Source organism: Equus caballus, chromosome 19 (genome assembly GCF_041296265.1).
Source record: "Equus caballus isolate H_3958 breed thoroughbred chromosome 19, TB-T2T, whole genome shotgun sequence".
Lineage (NCBI taxonomy): Eukaryota > Metazoa > Chordata > Mammalia > Perissodactyla > Equidae > Equus > Equus caballus.
In genome coordinates, this window is record NC_091702.1 from 34,727,680 (window position 1) to 34,742,208 (window position 14,529).

General features: G+C 38.2%; 2 protein-coding genes across 21 annotated transcripts in view; both read right to left on the reverse strand.

The window, feature by feature from the left end:
* On the reverse strand, positions 1 to 6,003 carry CRYGS (crystallin gamma S). The gene is made up of 3 exons (XM_001499197.6): positions 5,865 to 6,003; positions 960 to 1,202; positions 1 to 580 (listed from the first exon to the last, which is right to left on the reverse strand). Exons 1-3 carry the CDS (start codon positions 5,883 to 5,885, stop codon positions 308 to 310), a joined length of 537 nt encoding a protein of 178 aa, XP_001499247.1. The 5' UTR covers positions 5,886 to 6,003; the 3' UTR covers positions 1 to 307.
* TBCCD1 (TBCC domain containing 1) overlaps positions 4,542 to 14,529 on the reverse strand; it is a 25,922-nt gene continuing 15,934 nt past the window's right edge. For 13 of the 20 annotated variants that reach the window (XM_070242381.1, XM_070242383.1, XM_070242375.1 and 10 more), the window contains 2 exons: positions 11,042 to 11,195; positions 7,457 to 8,209 (listed from right to left, as the gene is read on the reverse strand). In XM_070242381.1, coding sequence (XP_070098482.1) covers positions 11,066 to 11,195 — 130 coding nt within the window. In that variant the 3' untranslated portion in view covers positions 7,457 to 8,209; positions 11,042 to 11,065. 20 annotated transcript variants of the gene reach the window in all.

Below are 14,529 nucleotides of genomic sequence, written 5' to 3' on the forward strand. Positions count from 1 at the left end.
TCATGGCAGCTATTTTTATTGTACTTGTTGAATTAATACAGAACTTAAGTAACAAGAACCACTACACAGCACTGTGATTTTCTAACCTTTTAATGCAGTCCCATTTCGTTTGGCACAAAGATACAGACTGGTAAACTGAAGGATGAGCTGCTTTGTGTAACTGCCCACTATGGTGGGCGCTCCTCTGCTGGTCCCTAAGCGTTTAAGGAGAGGCGTTACAGTCAACAGCGGAATGCATGCCAATTGTTTTATTTATGATGCCTATTTAGATGACAAGGCCAGCCAGCATTTGGCCCCATCCATGTCATTACTCCACAATGCGGCGGAAAGACTGGACAGCTGGGGAAGCTGCACCCCAATCGATGGGCTTCTGGTACTCCTTTTTGTCCAGGAGGTACTGCCTGCCACGGTAGTTGGGTAGCTCGTAGAAAATCCAGGCACCCTCCAGCACCTTGCAGGAGTGGACCTCTCGCATGTGAAATTGCTCCATGATGGAAGGGCAATCTTCAGAGGTTTCATACATCTGACCATTAAAATCCCCTTTCTCAAAGATCTGAATCTTATACTGGCCTCCACTAGACTGCAAAACACAGGAGGAAATGAACAGCAACCATTATGGAAATAACCAGCAGGTCAAGGACTCAGAGAACAGCATGGGTCAGAACCCACCATCTCGAGTGCTAGAGGATCTGAACTTCTGTCCTCACTCTGCACTGACTGAAACAGCTGACTTTCAATAAGAAAAACTTAATTTTTTAAAATACTCAAGAGGTAGAGGAGGTGCCATGGAAATGACTAGTATGTTCAGTCTGTGATGAACTGACCTTAGATTTTATTTAAGCCTTAGCAGCCAACAAAAGACAACCACCCCTTAAGGAGAGGGAGCGAGAGAGAGAGAGAGAGAGAGAGAGAGAGAGAGTGTGCAAGCACATGCGAGCAAGCCTACCCTCCAGACTCACCAGGCGAACAGCCCTGCAGGAGCTGAGGCGGTCGTTGAGGCCCATCCAATGCTGGTGTTCAGGGTACTCACCCCGAGGTAAGATGTACATGTACCCAGCAAAGTTGGGCCTTTCATACACAGCCCAGGTGCCTCCTTCTACTCTAATGGAGTTGCAGCGACTCAGGTACACGTGGAAATCTGCACAGTCGCAATCAGAGTCATACTGGCGGCCTTGAAAATTTTTGTCTTCATAGAAAGTAATCTGAAGTACAGGGCAAATAAAGAGAAGAACGGAGGAGTTGGGTGGCTTTATTCATAGGAAAATAAAAATTAAGAACACATTTCCTACTTTACACTCCTTTCTGCTCAATTTTGAGGAGGAAAGGTCTAGTTCTACCTAACTTCACAACATTTACCTTCTGGCAGACAAATGTGGTTGTCAACAATAGTACTTTCTGAAGGCTTAAAATAAAGCAAAACGAAAGAGTGCTCTAACATAAACCAGCAGTTTCAGACTCCAGTTCATTGCTTTCTCTTTTTGCTCCCACAGCTCACTGTACTTACCACATTACATCATAAATTATCCACTTATATAGCTGTCTCTCCCATCAGCCTCCTGCTAGACTTCTTCCATGGGCAAGGGTCAAGCCTTATTTAAGCTATGGACCCATTCCCAGCACTTGACAAACCCTCAGTAAATGTTTGATGAAGATGAGTGAGTTCCAAATGCAGAAACTCGTTCTAGGTGATATGGAAGATATACAGAAAAAAATAAAACATAGACCTTAGCTTAGACAGCTTATTTTAGATGGATATAGAACACACACACTTGAAAATATATCATATTATTTTCTGTATTATTATTTTGCTGCCAACAGAGCAGTTGCAAAGTAACAAAATGACAAGGCAAGAATGTCCTTTGTTTCAAACTCTTACCAAGTTTCTACCACAATCTTTGGGGTAAACCTCTGAGACCTCTGACGGCACTGGAAAATATGCAACCCCGAGAAACAGGAAATAATAAACCTGGGCCCTAGAGCTACAGCTCTACAATCAGGCAGCTCCATCACTTAGCGAAGCCATATCTCTGGGCTCCGGCTTCTCATTTGTCAAACAAAAGGACTAGACTAGATTGGAAGCCTTGGTTGCAAAATAAAACTTTTTTGTTTGAAACAAGAGACGGAATTCCCAAGAACTCCTAGGGCTTCATGAAGCAGTGTCTGAAAACCACTAGACCAAATGGACTACAGAGTTTGCCCTTTTTTGTTCTATAATTCCACAACTGAGGTCAACACTAGGCTATTAGTTAAACTGAAATCACAGGTGTAATTGAGTCCAGCAGTTAATTCCCTGGCGTTATGCTGCCACCTCGTGGCTAACTTACTTTATCGGTTTAAAAGGACAAAACCATGTCAGCCATTTCAGATGAAAGGAGCAGGCTGAGTCGCGAGAGGATCTTTGAGGTGAGCATTGAAGGATAGGTGGAGGTTTTTCAGAGGCAAAGGAAAAAGAATAGCCTGTTCAAAGGAAAGGAGTGAAAGGACATGCCCTTAATAGGGACAAATAGTTCATTAAGCCTCGTGCATACTGAGTATGTGGTGAAGTATTAGGACATACAGCCAGACAAGTGACACAGAGCCATGCTAGAATCCCTCTGGTGATTGTGTTGGAAATGTAGTGTAGAGGTTTGTGCCTGTGCCTGGAAATGGATGGTTGCTATGGGCGAGGTGAGAGATGATGAGGGCCAACCAAAGGGCACTGCAATGTAATGACAATGAGGAAGCAGAAGAAATGTAAGATTCGGTGACTAATTAGATGTAGGGAATGAAGGAGAGGAAGAAACAAAGAATGGCTCGCAAACGGGCCTAAAACCTCATTCTTTTCTACCCCAGGTGAGTCTTTCTAGATAATAACACTAATAGTTATTTCCTTCCACCTTAATTCCCTGCCCCCCGACCCTTCCCATTCCTCTCAACTCTTCCATTCTCTTGTCCCTAAAAGCTTCCTTACCCCTTCCCAATCCTAAATCATGTACTTCATCTGTTTCTTCCCTCCTCAAATTTCTCTCTTCCATCTCACTTTCCCATTTCAGCATAGCACAGATTTAGAGGTACATGGGATCCCAGTTTACAGATGAAGAAAACAAAACCACAGCACCACTGTGTTACTAGCTATAGTTACTAGCTCTGTGACTTTGGACAGGCCACTGAACGTCTCTAAAGCTCAGGCTGTTCATCTGTAAACTGGATAACGATATGCACTGCAGAAGCTTGTTCTGAGGGTCCAGTGGGACAATGCCGATAAAGCACTTGGTTTAAAGCTGGCTCATAATTGCCAATAATGCCAATATAGTTGTTACAGATAAAGAAGTTACATGGCTTGCCTAAGGTCACTCACTAGTTACATGTTAGTTGCAAGTGAGTGGATTGCAGTGCAAAACTCCTAGTTAGTAATCTGTGGGTCATTTTATTTTACCTTATCTCCCTTTGCCGTCTTCCTCCCTGCACGGCTAGCTCTGGTCAGCACACACCATCTAGTCTCTTAGAAGTGGAACAAGACTGACCCTGAGTCTGTGAGGCTTTTCTCAAAACCTGTGGGAAGACCTTCAGGAAAATCAAGGTAACTTCTCTAAGAACAAATAGATTCTAAACTCCTTCATTCAATTTACCTTTGGTTTTTGGTCAACTATTCACCAAAAGAGGCTTTGCAAGGGGTATGTTACAGGAAATTAAGTTAATATCATCTTCTTTACTTCATTGTTTCTCACTCACTGCCTCTGCACATGCACCTGACTGACGTCAGTATCTGAGAAGTGGAAGGATCCACGATGTTCTATAAGGCCCCCTTGCTGTTCATCCTTCCAGCAGAGCAGCCGACCATCCCAAGGTTGAAACAAAGCACACGGAACCATTACTGAGCACCAGGACCAGGCTCTCCTTCCAGTGGGAGACCTTCCAAATCTCAGGGCCCAGAGAATGTTGCACCTCCACTCAATTTCCGTTTGTAGAAGGACCATGAAATTCATTCCGTGGTGAGCCCAGAGAAGGTGTGGACTCTTGGACAAAAAATTTTGTAGAAAAGGCTAAGAAATGTGCAGGAGATTTTCCTAGAAATTATTACAAAATTCCTCTCAAGTTTTTTGAAAAATACCTTACTAATCCAACACAGCAGAAAGAACCATGTCTTGAGCATCCCAAAGGTAACAAAAACAAACTTAGTAAAACGTATTGCTTTTGCCAAGCTGATAACTCTTCTGATTAAATTGCTAGCAAAGGGAGAAGCAGTAAGAGAAACAGTAAGAGATAATTTACTATCTCCTTTAGCCTAGCAAGCAAAAGTTATTTAAGTGAACAGCCCAGCTACAAGAAACAAAAGAGAGCACACTATTACTACCGAAATCTGCGAAAGCTGGGGATGTTTTCATAGATGGTTCTGGAACAGTTTTCCCTCGAGCATACGGATATCCCTCTATGGATTTCAAATTCTTTTTAGTGGGATTTGCATGGCATATTTTCAAGAACCTCAGAGCACTAAAGACACTGTCTCATCTTTCTCTCTAAACTTTCTAGATGACAAGCATGATTATTAGTTCTATTTTCTAAATGGAAAAAAAATTAGGCACTAACCAGCTACGGAACAAGTTAACAGGCGCCTCCTGACATGACGCAATGGGAAGTACCTGACACTGCCTGTGTAACTTTCTTGCCAAAGATTAGTCTGAGTCTACACAAGAGGAAAAAATCAGACAAATCCAGATTTTGGGACTTCCTAAGACACCTGATCCAGACTTTGAAAAATGTTCCATGTCTCAAACAACAATAGAAAGGTAGGAGGACTACTCTATATAAAAGAGACTAAAGGAAAAAAACGAGGCTAGAGAAACGACAGTGAAATACCATGCATGACCCTTTATTGGGTCCTAGATCAGGGGAAAAGCCAGTCATGTGGTACATTTTTGGCAGGAATTGGAAATTTAAATATAGTCTGAATATTAGGTATTATGTTTACGATAAATTTAGGGGACATGACAATGATATTACGTTTATATGGGGAATGCCCTTGTTTTTAGGAGATACATGTCTAAATACTTACAGCAAAAGTATTGTCTGATATTTATTTTCAAATGGTTTAGTAAAAAGAGAGAGACAGAGAGAGACCAAATAGGGCAAAATGACAACAGTCGAAGAACAGAAGTGAAGGATATACAAGTATTTGTTCAACATCTCTTGTTTATTAAGATTCAATGGGTTTGAAAAATTTCAAAGTTAAAAGTAAGGGGGGAGATCAGGCTTTGCCTTAGACACTCTGCTCAGTGGAAGAGCTAACAGAGAATGAAGGTAGCTGCCCTCTTCCCAAAGCCTGCCTGAGAGATCAAGTTCCAGTCCAACAATTGTGAATCAAGTATTTTAGAGGCAATTTTCCTAACTTAAGCACTTTATTTGGGGAAAGGGATACAGGTAACTGCTTGACTACAGGGGATATGTGGCGTTTAATTCACGTGATTGGTCCATCCACCTTGGCCTTTTAGAACAGTAATGGTTGAGGCTAAATTTCACAAAACATATTGAATACTAAAAGTTTTCTACTCCACAGAGTCCTCTTATCAGCACGTACTATGTCTATGGAAATGCATAGAATATTAGTTGCTGGAAGGCAGAAATCATGATGATTTATACATTATATACCTGTATATTATTCAACATAACACCACCCATAAAGATAAACCCTTAATAAACTGGTAATTCAGTTAGAGTAGAAAATATAATAAGCATTTCTTAATCTTTTCTCCCAATTCCAGCCTTCTAACCACTATCATACTCACCTCTAGGCAAAGAAGCAAAAGCTTTTCTCCATGTTTCCTTCAGTGTATTATTAAGTGAAAAGAAGATGGGTAGGCCAAAAATCAGCATGACCGTTTTCTTACCTTGGTTCCAGTTTTAGACATTTTTGGAGTATAGATTGGTTTCCCCAGTACTGAAATCCAGGAATAGCCAGAGAGAGTTAGAGGCACAGAGACATTTATACTGGGCTGGTTTCAAATCAAACATTTGCTTAGTCATGAGAATAGGATCCAAAAATTGAGTCAGTCATTTAGAGGCTATTGATGGTTTCTAGAAAAACAAATGGGATTATGAAATAAAGCAAAGCTTCACTACCCCCTTTAATGCTTACCAAGCCTTGCTGCATTATAGACTTTGCTGAGTCAAGACAACAAAACCCAGACAAAGTTTTCAAGATTAAAAAAGTCCCTCTGCTCTGGGCAATTTGGTTTTCTAGCAAGCAGCCACCTTGAAATCCCCCACGTCCTTTTTTTCTTCGACAAAGCTTGCAGGAGATGAGTCAAAAGACCACCCACTAATTCTCAACAAAAGTGACACGTTCTAAAGCAACAAAATTTATGTGACAACTAAAGGCAATGCATGATCTTGTGTTTGGGAAAAAAGTCATTATAAAGGACATTTTTGGGGTGATTAGCAAAAATTTTAATAAGGACTGTGTATTAGATAATAGTATGTACTATTGTTAAACTTCCTGAATTTAATCATTTGCATTATGGCTACATAAGAGAATGTCTGTTTTTAGGAAATACATGCTAATGTATGTAGGACTAAGGTCCAAGATGTCTGTAACCTACTCTCTTAAACTGTTGAGCAAAAATAAAATAATAATACTATATAGAGAGTGGTAAAGTGAATGTAGCAAAATGTTAACAATTGACGAATCTAGACAAAAGGTATGTGGGAATTCAGATTCCTGCAATTGTTCTTTAAGTTTGAAATGTTTTCAAAACACACATACACACACACACACATAAATTCTAATCCACAAGAAAGGGTGCTACAGTATGTAGACTGAAAGACAGAAAGCTACTGCAGAATCCTGAATTTGCAAAGATTTAGCTAAGCCTGACTTGCCACCTGCTAGGTGGCATTTCTCTGCCATGATATCATATTGGGACCTGTTTAGAGAACATTTTCTGGCACTTAATACAACTCTGACTTTAGGAATGAGATTATGTCTTACGGAAACTCAAAGAAACAACAAAGTGACTCTTCTCTATTTTAATTTTCCTAGTCCAGTATATTCTTCTCAAAAGTCTGACTTCCTTTTCTTCCCACTAACAAAGCTATCCAACAAATACTTTTATAAATGGGATGCCCCTGAGATATATTATGGTCAATTCATAAAATGGCAAATATGCCTGGACATGAAGATTATTGATAAATAAAGTATTAAGTTATATGCTTAGTTTTATGAATTTTATAAACATTAAAGAAAATTTCTAATACCACTAATTTCATTAACCAAGAGCAATTTCCAAAACATACTTCTGTTACTCCAGTGTTTATCTGGTAATGCTTTGCTTGCTTGAATTTCATCTTAATATAAAAACTATGAAAACCTCAATTAGAATTAACACATACTCTGAGGGTTAACTTTCACTTTGGAAATAAAAATCAAGCTCTTTTTTGATATAATTACTAACTAAATGGCCAGTGAGCATATGAAACAATGTTTATCAGCAATCAGCTTCATTTTATTAAATTGATCATTGTTTTCCTTTATCTTAAAGAACACAGCTTTCCCAATCAAATGTAAACTTTATTTTTGATATAACAGCACACAATGACATTGGAAACCTTTTCTAGACTTAAAAGTAAAGCTTTGTCTTTTCATTAAAAGGAGAAAATTACTTTTTAGAGTTTATTTATTGAAAATTTAAAGCAGAAAATGAAAAATAAAGATTCTAAACAATTTCATTGTTTCATACTTTAAGGACTAAAATATCTTTGTATAAAACTATTTCTGCAATTTATACACCAACAAATCATACTTTCATCCCAATTATTTTTTTAAAGGAGTAACAACTTCCTTTTAAATAGTTACAAACAACTATAAAACTCTTATTTAACTCTAGAAAGGATGAAACCCTTTCATCATAGAAATTAAAATGTGAAGTTTACCTGTAAATCTATACTCAATAACTTTAATATTAACATACATACAATGGGACTGCCTTCATCCAGGTTTTCATTTTGGCATCACAAAGATGAGCCTTCTGATGCTCTATAAATAATATGTTTATAGGACAGTCAGAAGTTTAGCTGAAATTCAATGTAAACAGTAGTAAATAAGTATGGAATGGAAATTAAGGAAAGGTCTTAAATAAAAGAAAAAGCCCCAAAGTCTCTTAAGCAGCAAGAGCACCTTCTCAATTTAGTTTCAAGATGTGTACCATCTTCCATTCGTCCTCATGTTTCTAGAGCCCTAAAGGTAACAAAAGAAAAACATTAACAATTTTCTATTGCTTTCATGCAAATAATAAGAAAAAACCATGCATTTATTAAATCAAGGTCAGATGATAGTTTAGAGCAACAAAACACAAAGTTTAAAGTTAATTATATTCCTTTTTTCTGAGGGTCACATTAGTTCACAATAGAAGAAAAGAAATTCATACATAGATAAAAAAATGTAGCAGGCTATGTGTGGGGATTAGTCTAAACTAAAATTTTATCCTCTTATAGTTCCCATTTCCTTTACATAATCTTTGATAGACTTCCAATTCTTAACCTCAGCATTTATTAACTAAATATTATAAAATTATTGTTTTATAAAAACAATACACTTTAAAATACACACTTTAAAAATGTAAACAATACATAAAGTAAACAATAAAGAATAAATTTTTGCAGCTTTGGAAAACAGTTCAGCAGTTCCTCAAAAAGTTAAATATGTGACCTTGCAATTCTACTCCTAGGTATACACCTAAAAGAAATGAAAACATGTCTACACAGAGACTTGTACACAAAAGTACACAGCAGCATTATTCACAACAGCTTAAAAGTGGAAATAACTCAAATGTCCATCCACTGATGAACAGGTAAACAAAGTGTGGTAGATCCATACAATGGAACACTAGCAGCCATCAAAAGGTATGACCTACTGACACTTGATACAACACGAATGAACCTTGAAAACACGCTAAGTGAAAGAGGCCAGACACAAAGGCCACATGTTGTATGATTCCATTTCCATGAAATGTGCAGTGTTGACAAATCAAGAGACCAAAAGTAGAGGAGTGGTTGCCTGGGTCTTGGGGGAAGAGGAGACACTGGAGGTTGGGGAGTGACTGTCAATGTGTATGGGGTTTGTTTTTAGGGTGACAAAAATGTTCTGGATTTGTTAACAGTGATGGTTGCATAAACTTGTGAATACAATAAGAGCCACTGAAATCCTCACTTTAAAAAGGTGAATTCTATGGTATGTGACTTACATCTCAATAAAAATTAAGAACAAGTTTTCTCCCACCCTAGACAACCAGTCTCATGCCTCAAAGACACTATTAATAATTTCTTTATATCCTTTCAGAAATTTTTAAGGCACATAATTAGCATATAAATGTGTGATAATCCCTCTTTTCTCAAACATACAAGGCAACATTTTATTCCCCCCCCCTTTGGCCTTCACTCTCCAACCCCCCAGCTTAGCGATCTTTCAGTAGCAGCACATACAGACACACCTTGTTCCTTTCACACATGCATTCCAGGACATGGATGAGGCAGTTCATAAGGCACCAGCCCTCTACTGAGAAGCATCTGGGTTGTTTCCAGTCTATAGCTATTTCAAATAATCCTGCAATGAACATCTTTTTTTTTTTTTTTTTTTGCTGGGAAAGATTCACTCTGAACTAACATCTGCTGCCAATCTTCCTCTCCTTTTTTTTCCCCCACAAAGACCCAGTGCACAGTTGTATATTCTTGCTGTAAGTCTTTCTAGTTCTTCCATGTGAGCCACAGCCACAGCATGGCTACTGAGAGACGAGTGGTGTCGTTCGATGCCCAGGAACTGAACCCAGGCCGCCGAAGCAGAGTGTGCCAAACTTTAACCACTAGACCATCAGGGCTGGCTCTGAACTCCTTTTTTAAACAGATCTTTACATACTTGCATGCAACTGTAAGATAAATCCTAAGAAGTGAAGTTGCTAAGTCAAAGAATCTGTGCATTTTAAATTTTGATTTTGTCAAACTATCCTCCAAAGAGGTTGCACAAATTTGCACTTTCTCCAGTAGGAGGTAAAATGTCTTCCCAGTGCTGTATACTACCAGTTTTTCATTACTGCCAATCTGATAGATGAAAAATAGTAACTTACATTTCTTTAATTTGAGTGAAAGTGAACATTCTTGTGTTTCTAAGTAGTTTTATATAAACTACTTATTTATGTCCTTTGTCTGTTTTTCTATTGTTAGTCTTTAAAAATACTTTAAAATAGCTCGATAAACTAATTTCTACAAAAGAAGAATACTACATATTTAGATTAAACAACTTCCAGTAAATTTGCCTGTGTCCATATTCTCTTCTACTGAGTCTGTGATCTTCCAGAGTTCCGTATTCAAATCTTCATTTGTACTTTTTTTTTTTTTGAGGAAGATTAGCCCTGAGCTAACTACTGCTAGTCCTCCTCTTTTTGCTGAGGAAGCCTGGCCCTGAGCTAACATCCGTGCCCATCTTCCTCTACTTTATACGTGGGACGCCTACCACAGCATGGCTTGTCAAGTGGTGCCATGTCTACACCCAGGATCCGAACCAGCAAACCCAGGGCCGGCGAAAAGCGAAATGTGCGAAATTAACCGCTGCGCCACTGGGCCAGCCCCTCAAATCTTCATTTGGATTAATTCTGGTAATTTATTAATGCTCATATGTGCAATTAACAAAAATCACCTAATTTAATAATTGGTTTGTGTGTGGGGTGATGGGAAAGAGGAAAGATGTGTTAGAAAGGGGGAATAGAACTTAAAGCTATGTATGGGGAAAGTAGTATCTTCGGACAGTACAACTTTTGCCTGGCAAGAAGTGAAAAAGACAAAACCTGGCTGTTATATTTACCCATAATTCTATAGGTACCACCTGAATATTCTGGTCTTCTCACTATAAAATGCCAAAATATGGGTATGTAAAGGTCTATAAATGCCACCACTAGTGGGATTAATGGAAAAAAATTGGCAATGGTTGGTAACATGATATTCTGTGCAGTTTTTTTGTAAGCTTATAAGATTTCCCCAAAATAATCTGTTTTAGGTGGCCTACATTATAAATGCCTACCAGTGTGTGATCCAGGAGCCTTACTCATCCTGCTGCTTGTTTGGAGCCTGCTGCAGGAGGCACGAGGCTGTCCAGCTGTTGGCGATGTCCTGTATGAATCAGCCACTCATAAAACTTGTTCTCCACAAGTACCTGGAACTGCTTTCTTTGATCCCTAAAATTGTAATTGAGATCAAAAAGAATGCAGCAGCATTAACTCATATGAATGTTACTCGAAGTGATTATAAAACACTTTAATGGGATAAACATTAAATTAGTTCTAGTTAACCATTTGTTCTCTCCAAACAGTTGTTCAGTTCTATACATTGGATCACCACCACCAAAAGAAAAAAAAAGATTGCTTAGATACAATGCCTTCTTTGTAAAGACTTACCAGTAATTACATATTTTGTTCTACTGTGGTTATTCGCTCATCAGATATTTACTGAGGACCAAGTGACACTGGGTAGTGTTCTGACAATGGGGATAAACGTGTAAAGAAAAGAGAAAGCTCTGTCTGGGCAGCTGTGCGCTGTGTGACTCCAGAGGGCACCATTCACACTGTGATCTATGTAGTCTATGCTCCTTGTGGACTGCATATTGTAGGAAGGAAGACAGGCAATAACTAAAATAAATATATATAAACTTGAGCAGTTATAAGTGCTCTGGAGAAAAAATACAGCAGGGTAAGGGAATGCAGAGTATTGGCAATGCTATTTTACAAAAAGCATGGACTAAGAAAGCCTAAGATGACACTTAAGCAGAGGTCTGAATGAAGTGATGGACTAAGCAAAATAAATATCTGAAGAACATTCCAGGCAGAGGAAACAAAAAGTGCAAAGGCTCTAAAGTGAGAGCATATTTAACATGTTCAAAATAAGAAAGAATAGGAGCTCCTGACAGCCAGGAGCTAGCTCAGCACTCTCAGCTAGGCCTTGGTGTAGCTGGATCTGGCCTGGCCGCAGTGTTCTCCTGGTGAACACAAAGAACATAATTCCACAGAACACTAACATCAGATAAGGCCACCAAGGGATGCTGACAGATCGAGGCAAGAACAAGACCACCCCATAATCATACCTCAGTCCAGACAAAAAACAAACATTTTGTGGTCCAAACCACAAAAATGACCAAACATCACCCCTTCCTGGCTAATGAGTGACTGCTGCATCTTTAAAATTATAGTTTTAGCCCCACTTTATTCCTCTTACCTTTGATATAAAAATTATTAAGATTCCAAATCATAGAATTACCCTTGCTTCCAAATAGCATTCAATCCACAACAAAGCCTTGCTTCCTAGAACCCTCTCCAAAATTACCTACCATAAGCCAAAATCCAATTATAAGTTCTTTTCAACACGCTTTTACTGAGATGAAACAAGTTCTTTTCTTCCTTGCAATGAGTAATAAAATCCAGCTTTATTCTACAGATACATTCCTGGTGGTCTTTGGCCAGAGAGCAATAACTAAGTAAAAGCATTATAATGATTTATTATATTATATATTATATATGGCAACAGTTCACAAAAAACACTAACTACACTAAGAACTCAGGTTCTGCAACCAGGCTGAATAGGTGTGAGTCCTGGCTCCTGGATGACTTTTAAATCTTTCTGTTCCTGTTTCCTCCTCTGTGATAGGGTATTGGTATGAAGAATAAATGAGTTAATACATAGAAGGCGACTAGAATAGTACTTGGCGCATAGGAAGTGCCCGATACATATTACCTGTTACTACAGCCATCTTCATTATTCTACAGAACTGAGAATGACTGGTGTGTAGTATTAATATCTTGGTGGCTCAATCCATGAGATACAAACCAGGTGGAATGTTTGTAACAGATAACAGCAGTATTATCATAATGGATTCCCAGGTAAAGCATGAGTTTTCACTGTTACTCATCTTTATATTTTTCGGCAAGTAGCAACTGCCTTAAAGAGTCTAAAAGCAACTGTGTAACTATATATTATATATTTCATCCCTTAATCTATATGATGAGAACAAAGCCATGAGAAAGTATCCAAAAAATACCATGGCTGGACTAAGTCTTTTTTCAATTACTATTTCTCTTACGAAGTTCTATTCTAACAGGTCAGGTCTCAGACATTCTGGGTGAACAATCCCACCAAGAAGATGTGTCTCACAAACACATCACTAAACAGAGTGTCTTACACTCATACTACTACACACAGTGCAGCACGCACCACCGCGCAGAGTCATACACACACATTACTACTATATCCTATCTGCTTAAACCTTCACATGGATCTCATCAGGTGGAAAATAAACATATACTTTATATATGATACAATTAAGAACCAAAGAGGTTAAATGACATACTCAGTGTAACACAGTAAGTGGCATAGTCAGTACTAATTCCTGAGTCTGAATACTTTCAAGAACAACACATTTTAAAAATCTAACAAAACTAAGAGAGCTAATTAAAATAAGCATTTTTGCTCACACATTAAATAGCAGTTCTGGATCATCAGAAATAATAACATTTTGGAATGACTGCTTTCAAGACAATGACAACCAGAAAAAAACAACTAATACCAGGCAAATGGAATCCAATTATTAAAGTAAGAGGTCTTCTAAGTCTTAAGGAAAAGGGTCATAATGATCAAGATATCATCAGGACATACAACATTTCATGTAAAGATCTCCAAAAAGGAAATGGATACCCTTTTCTCAAACTAGCTCCAGCTTTGAAATGGACAATGTTGAGGAAGAAGCAACCCTCCATCTTTTGGTATTATGTTTCCTACTTTCCTCTCTTAAAATCTCTAACAAACAAAACTGATTAAATACCAAAATACTTGTACAAACAATAATTACTTATTCTGAGCATCCACTAATTTTAAGTTGTATGTGCTCCTCTGTCCTGAAGAAAACCGAAGAAAACAAAAGTTTCTAAGCTGGGCTCCAATTTTTGGAGTCATCTTTGATTTTCGTCTTTTTCACAAAATCTTGCACCAAGTCCTGCCTCCTGTCAAAATATTTCTGGTTTCCACCCCCTTTCTCTCCACTCTAGTCCAGTTTCTTAGTCTGGACTATTGCAACATCACCTTGACTTCTCTCTTTCAAATCTCCCTTAACCAGGGTCTTCAAATGTGCCAATCACATTTTTTAATCTGCCATAGCATCTAATAAAGTGGTTTGCATATTATAGGCATTCTATAAATATTCCTGAATAGATGAAATGGATTTATGAGTTTCAGCCCATTGCTCAAAAGTCCTTGATGGCTCCTATTGCTTAATTCAATTTAAACCTAACTTTCACTGCTGACATTCAAGATTCTACATAATCTGGCTCAATCTACCCATCCAACTTTAAATACCACTATTCTATACCCAGAATCTTATTTCAGCAATTAATTTCCAGAATACCTAAGGCCTGCTTCTGCTTCCACATCTGCTCCTCTATTGCTATGAAAAGCATTCTGCCCAGTCCTCACTTCCTATCCAAACTCTGCTCCTTCTTCAAGGTCCAACAAAAATCCTACTTCCTC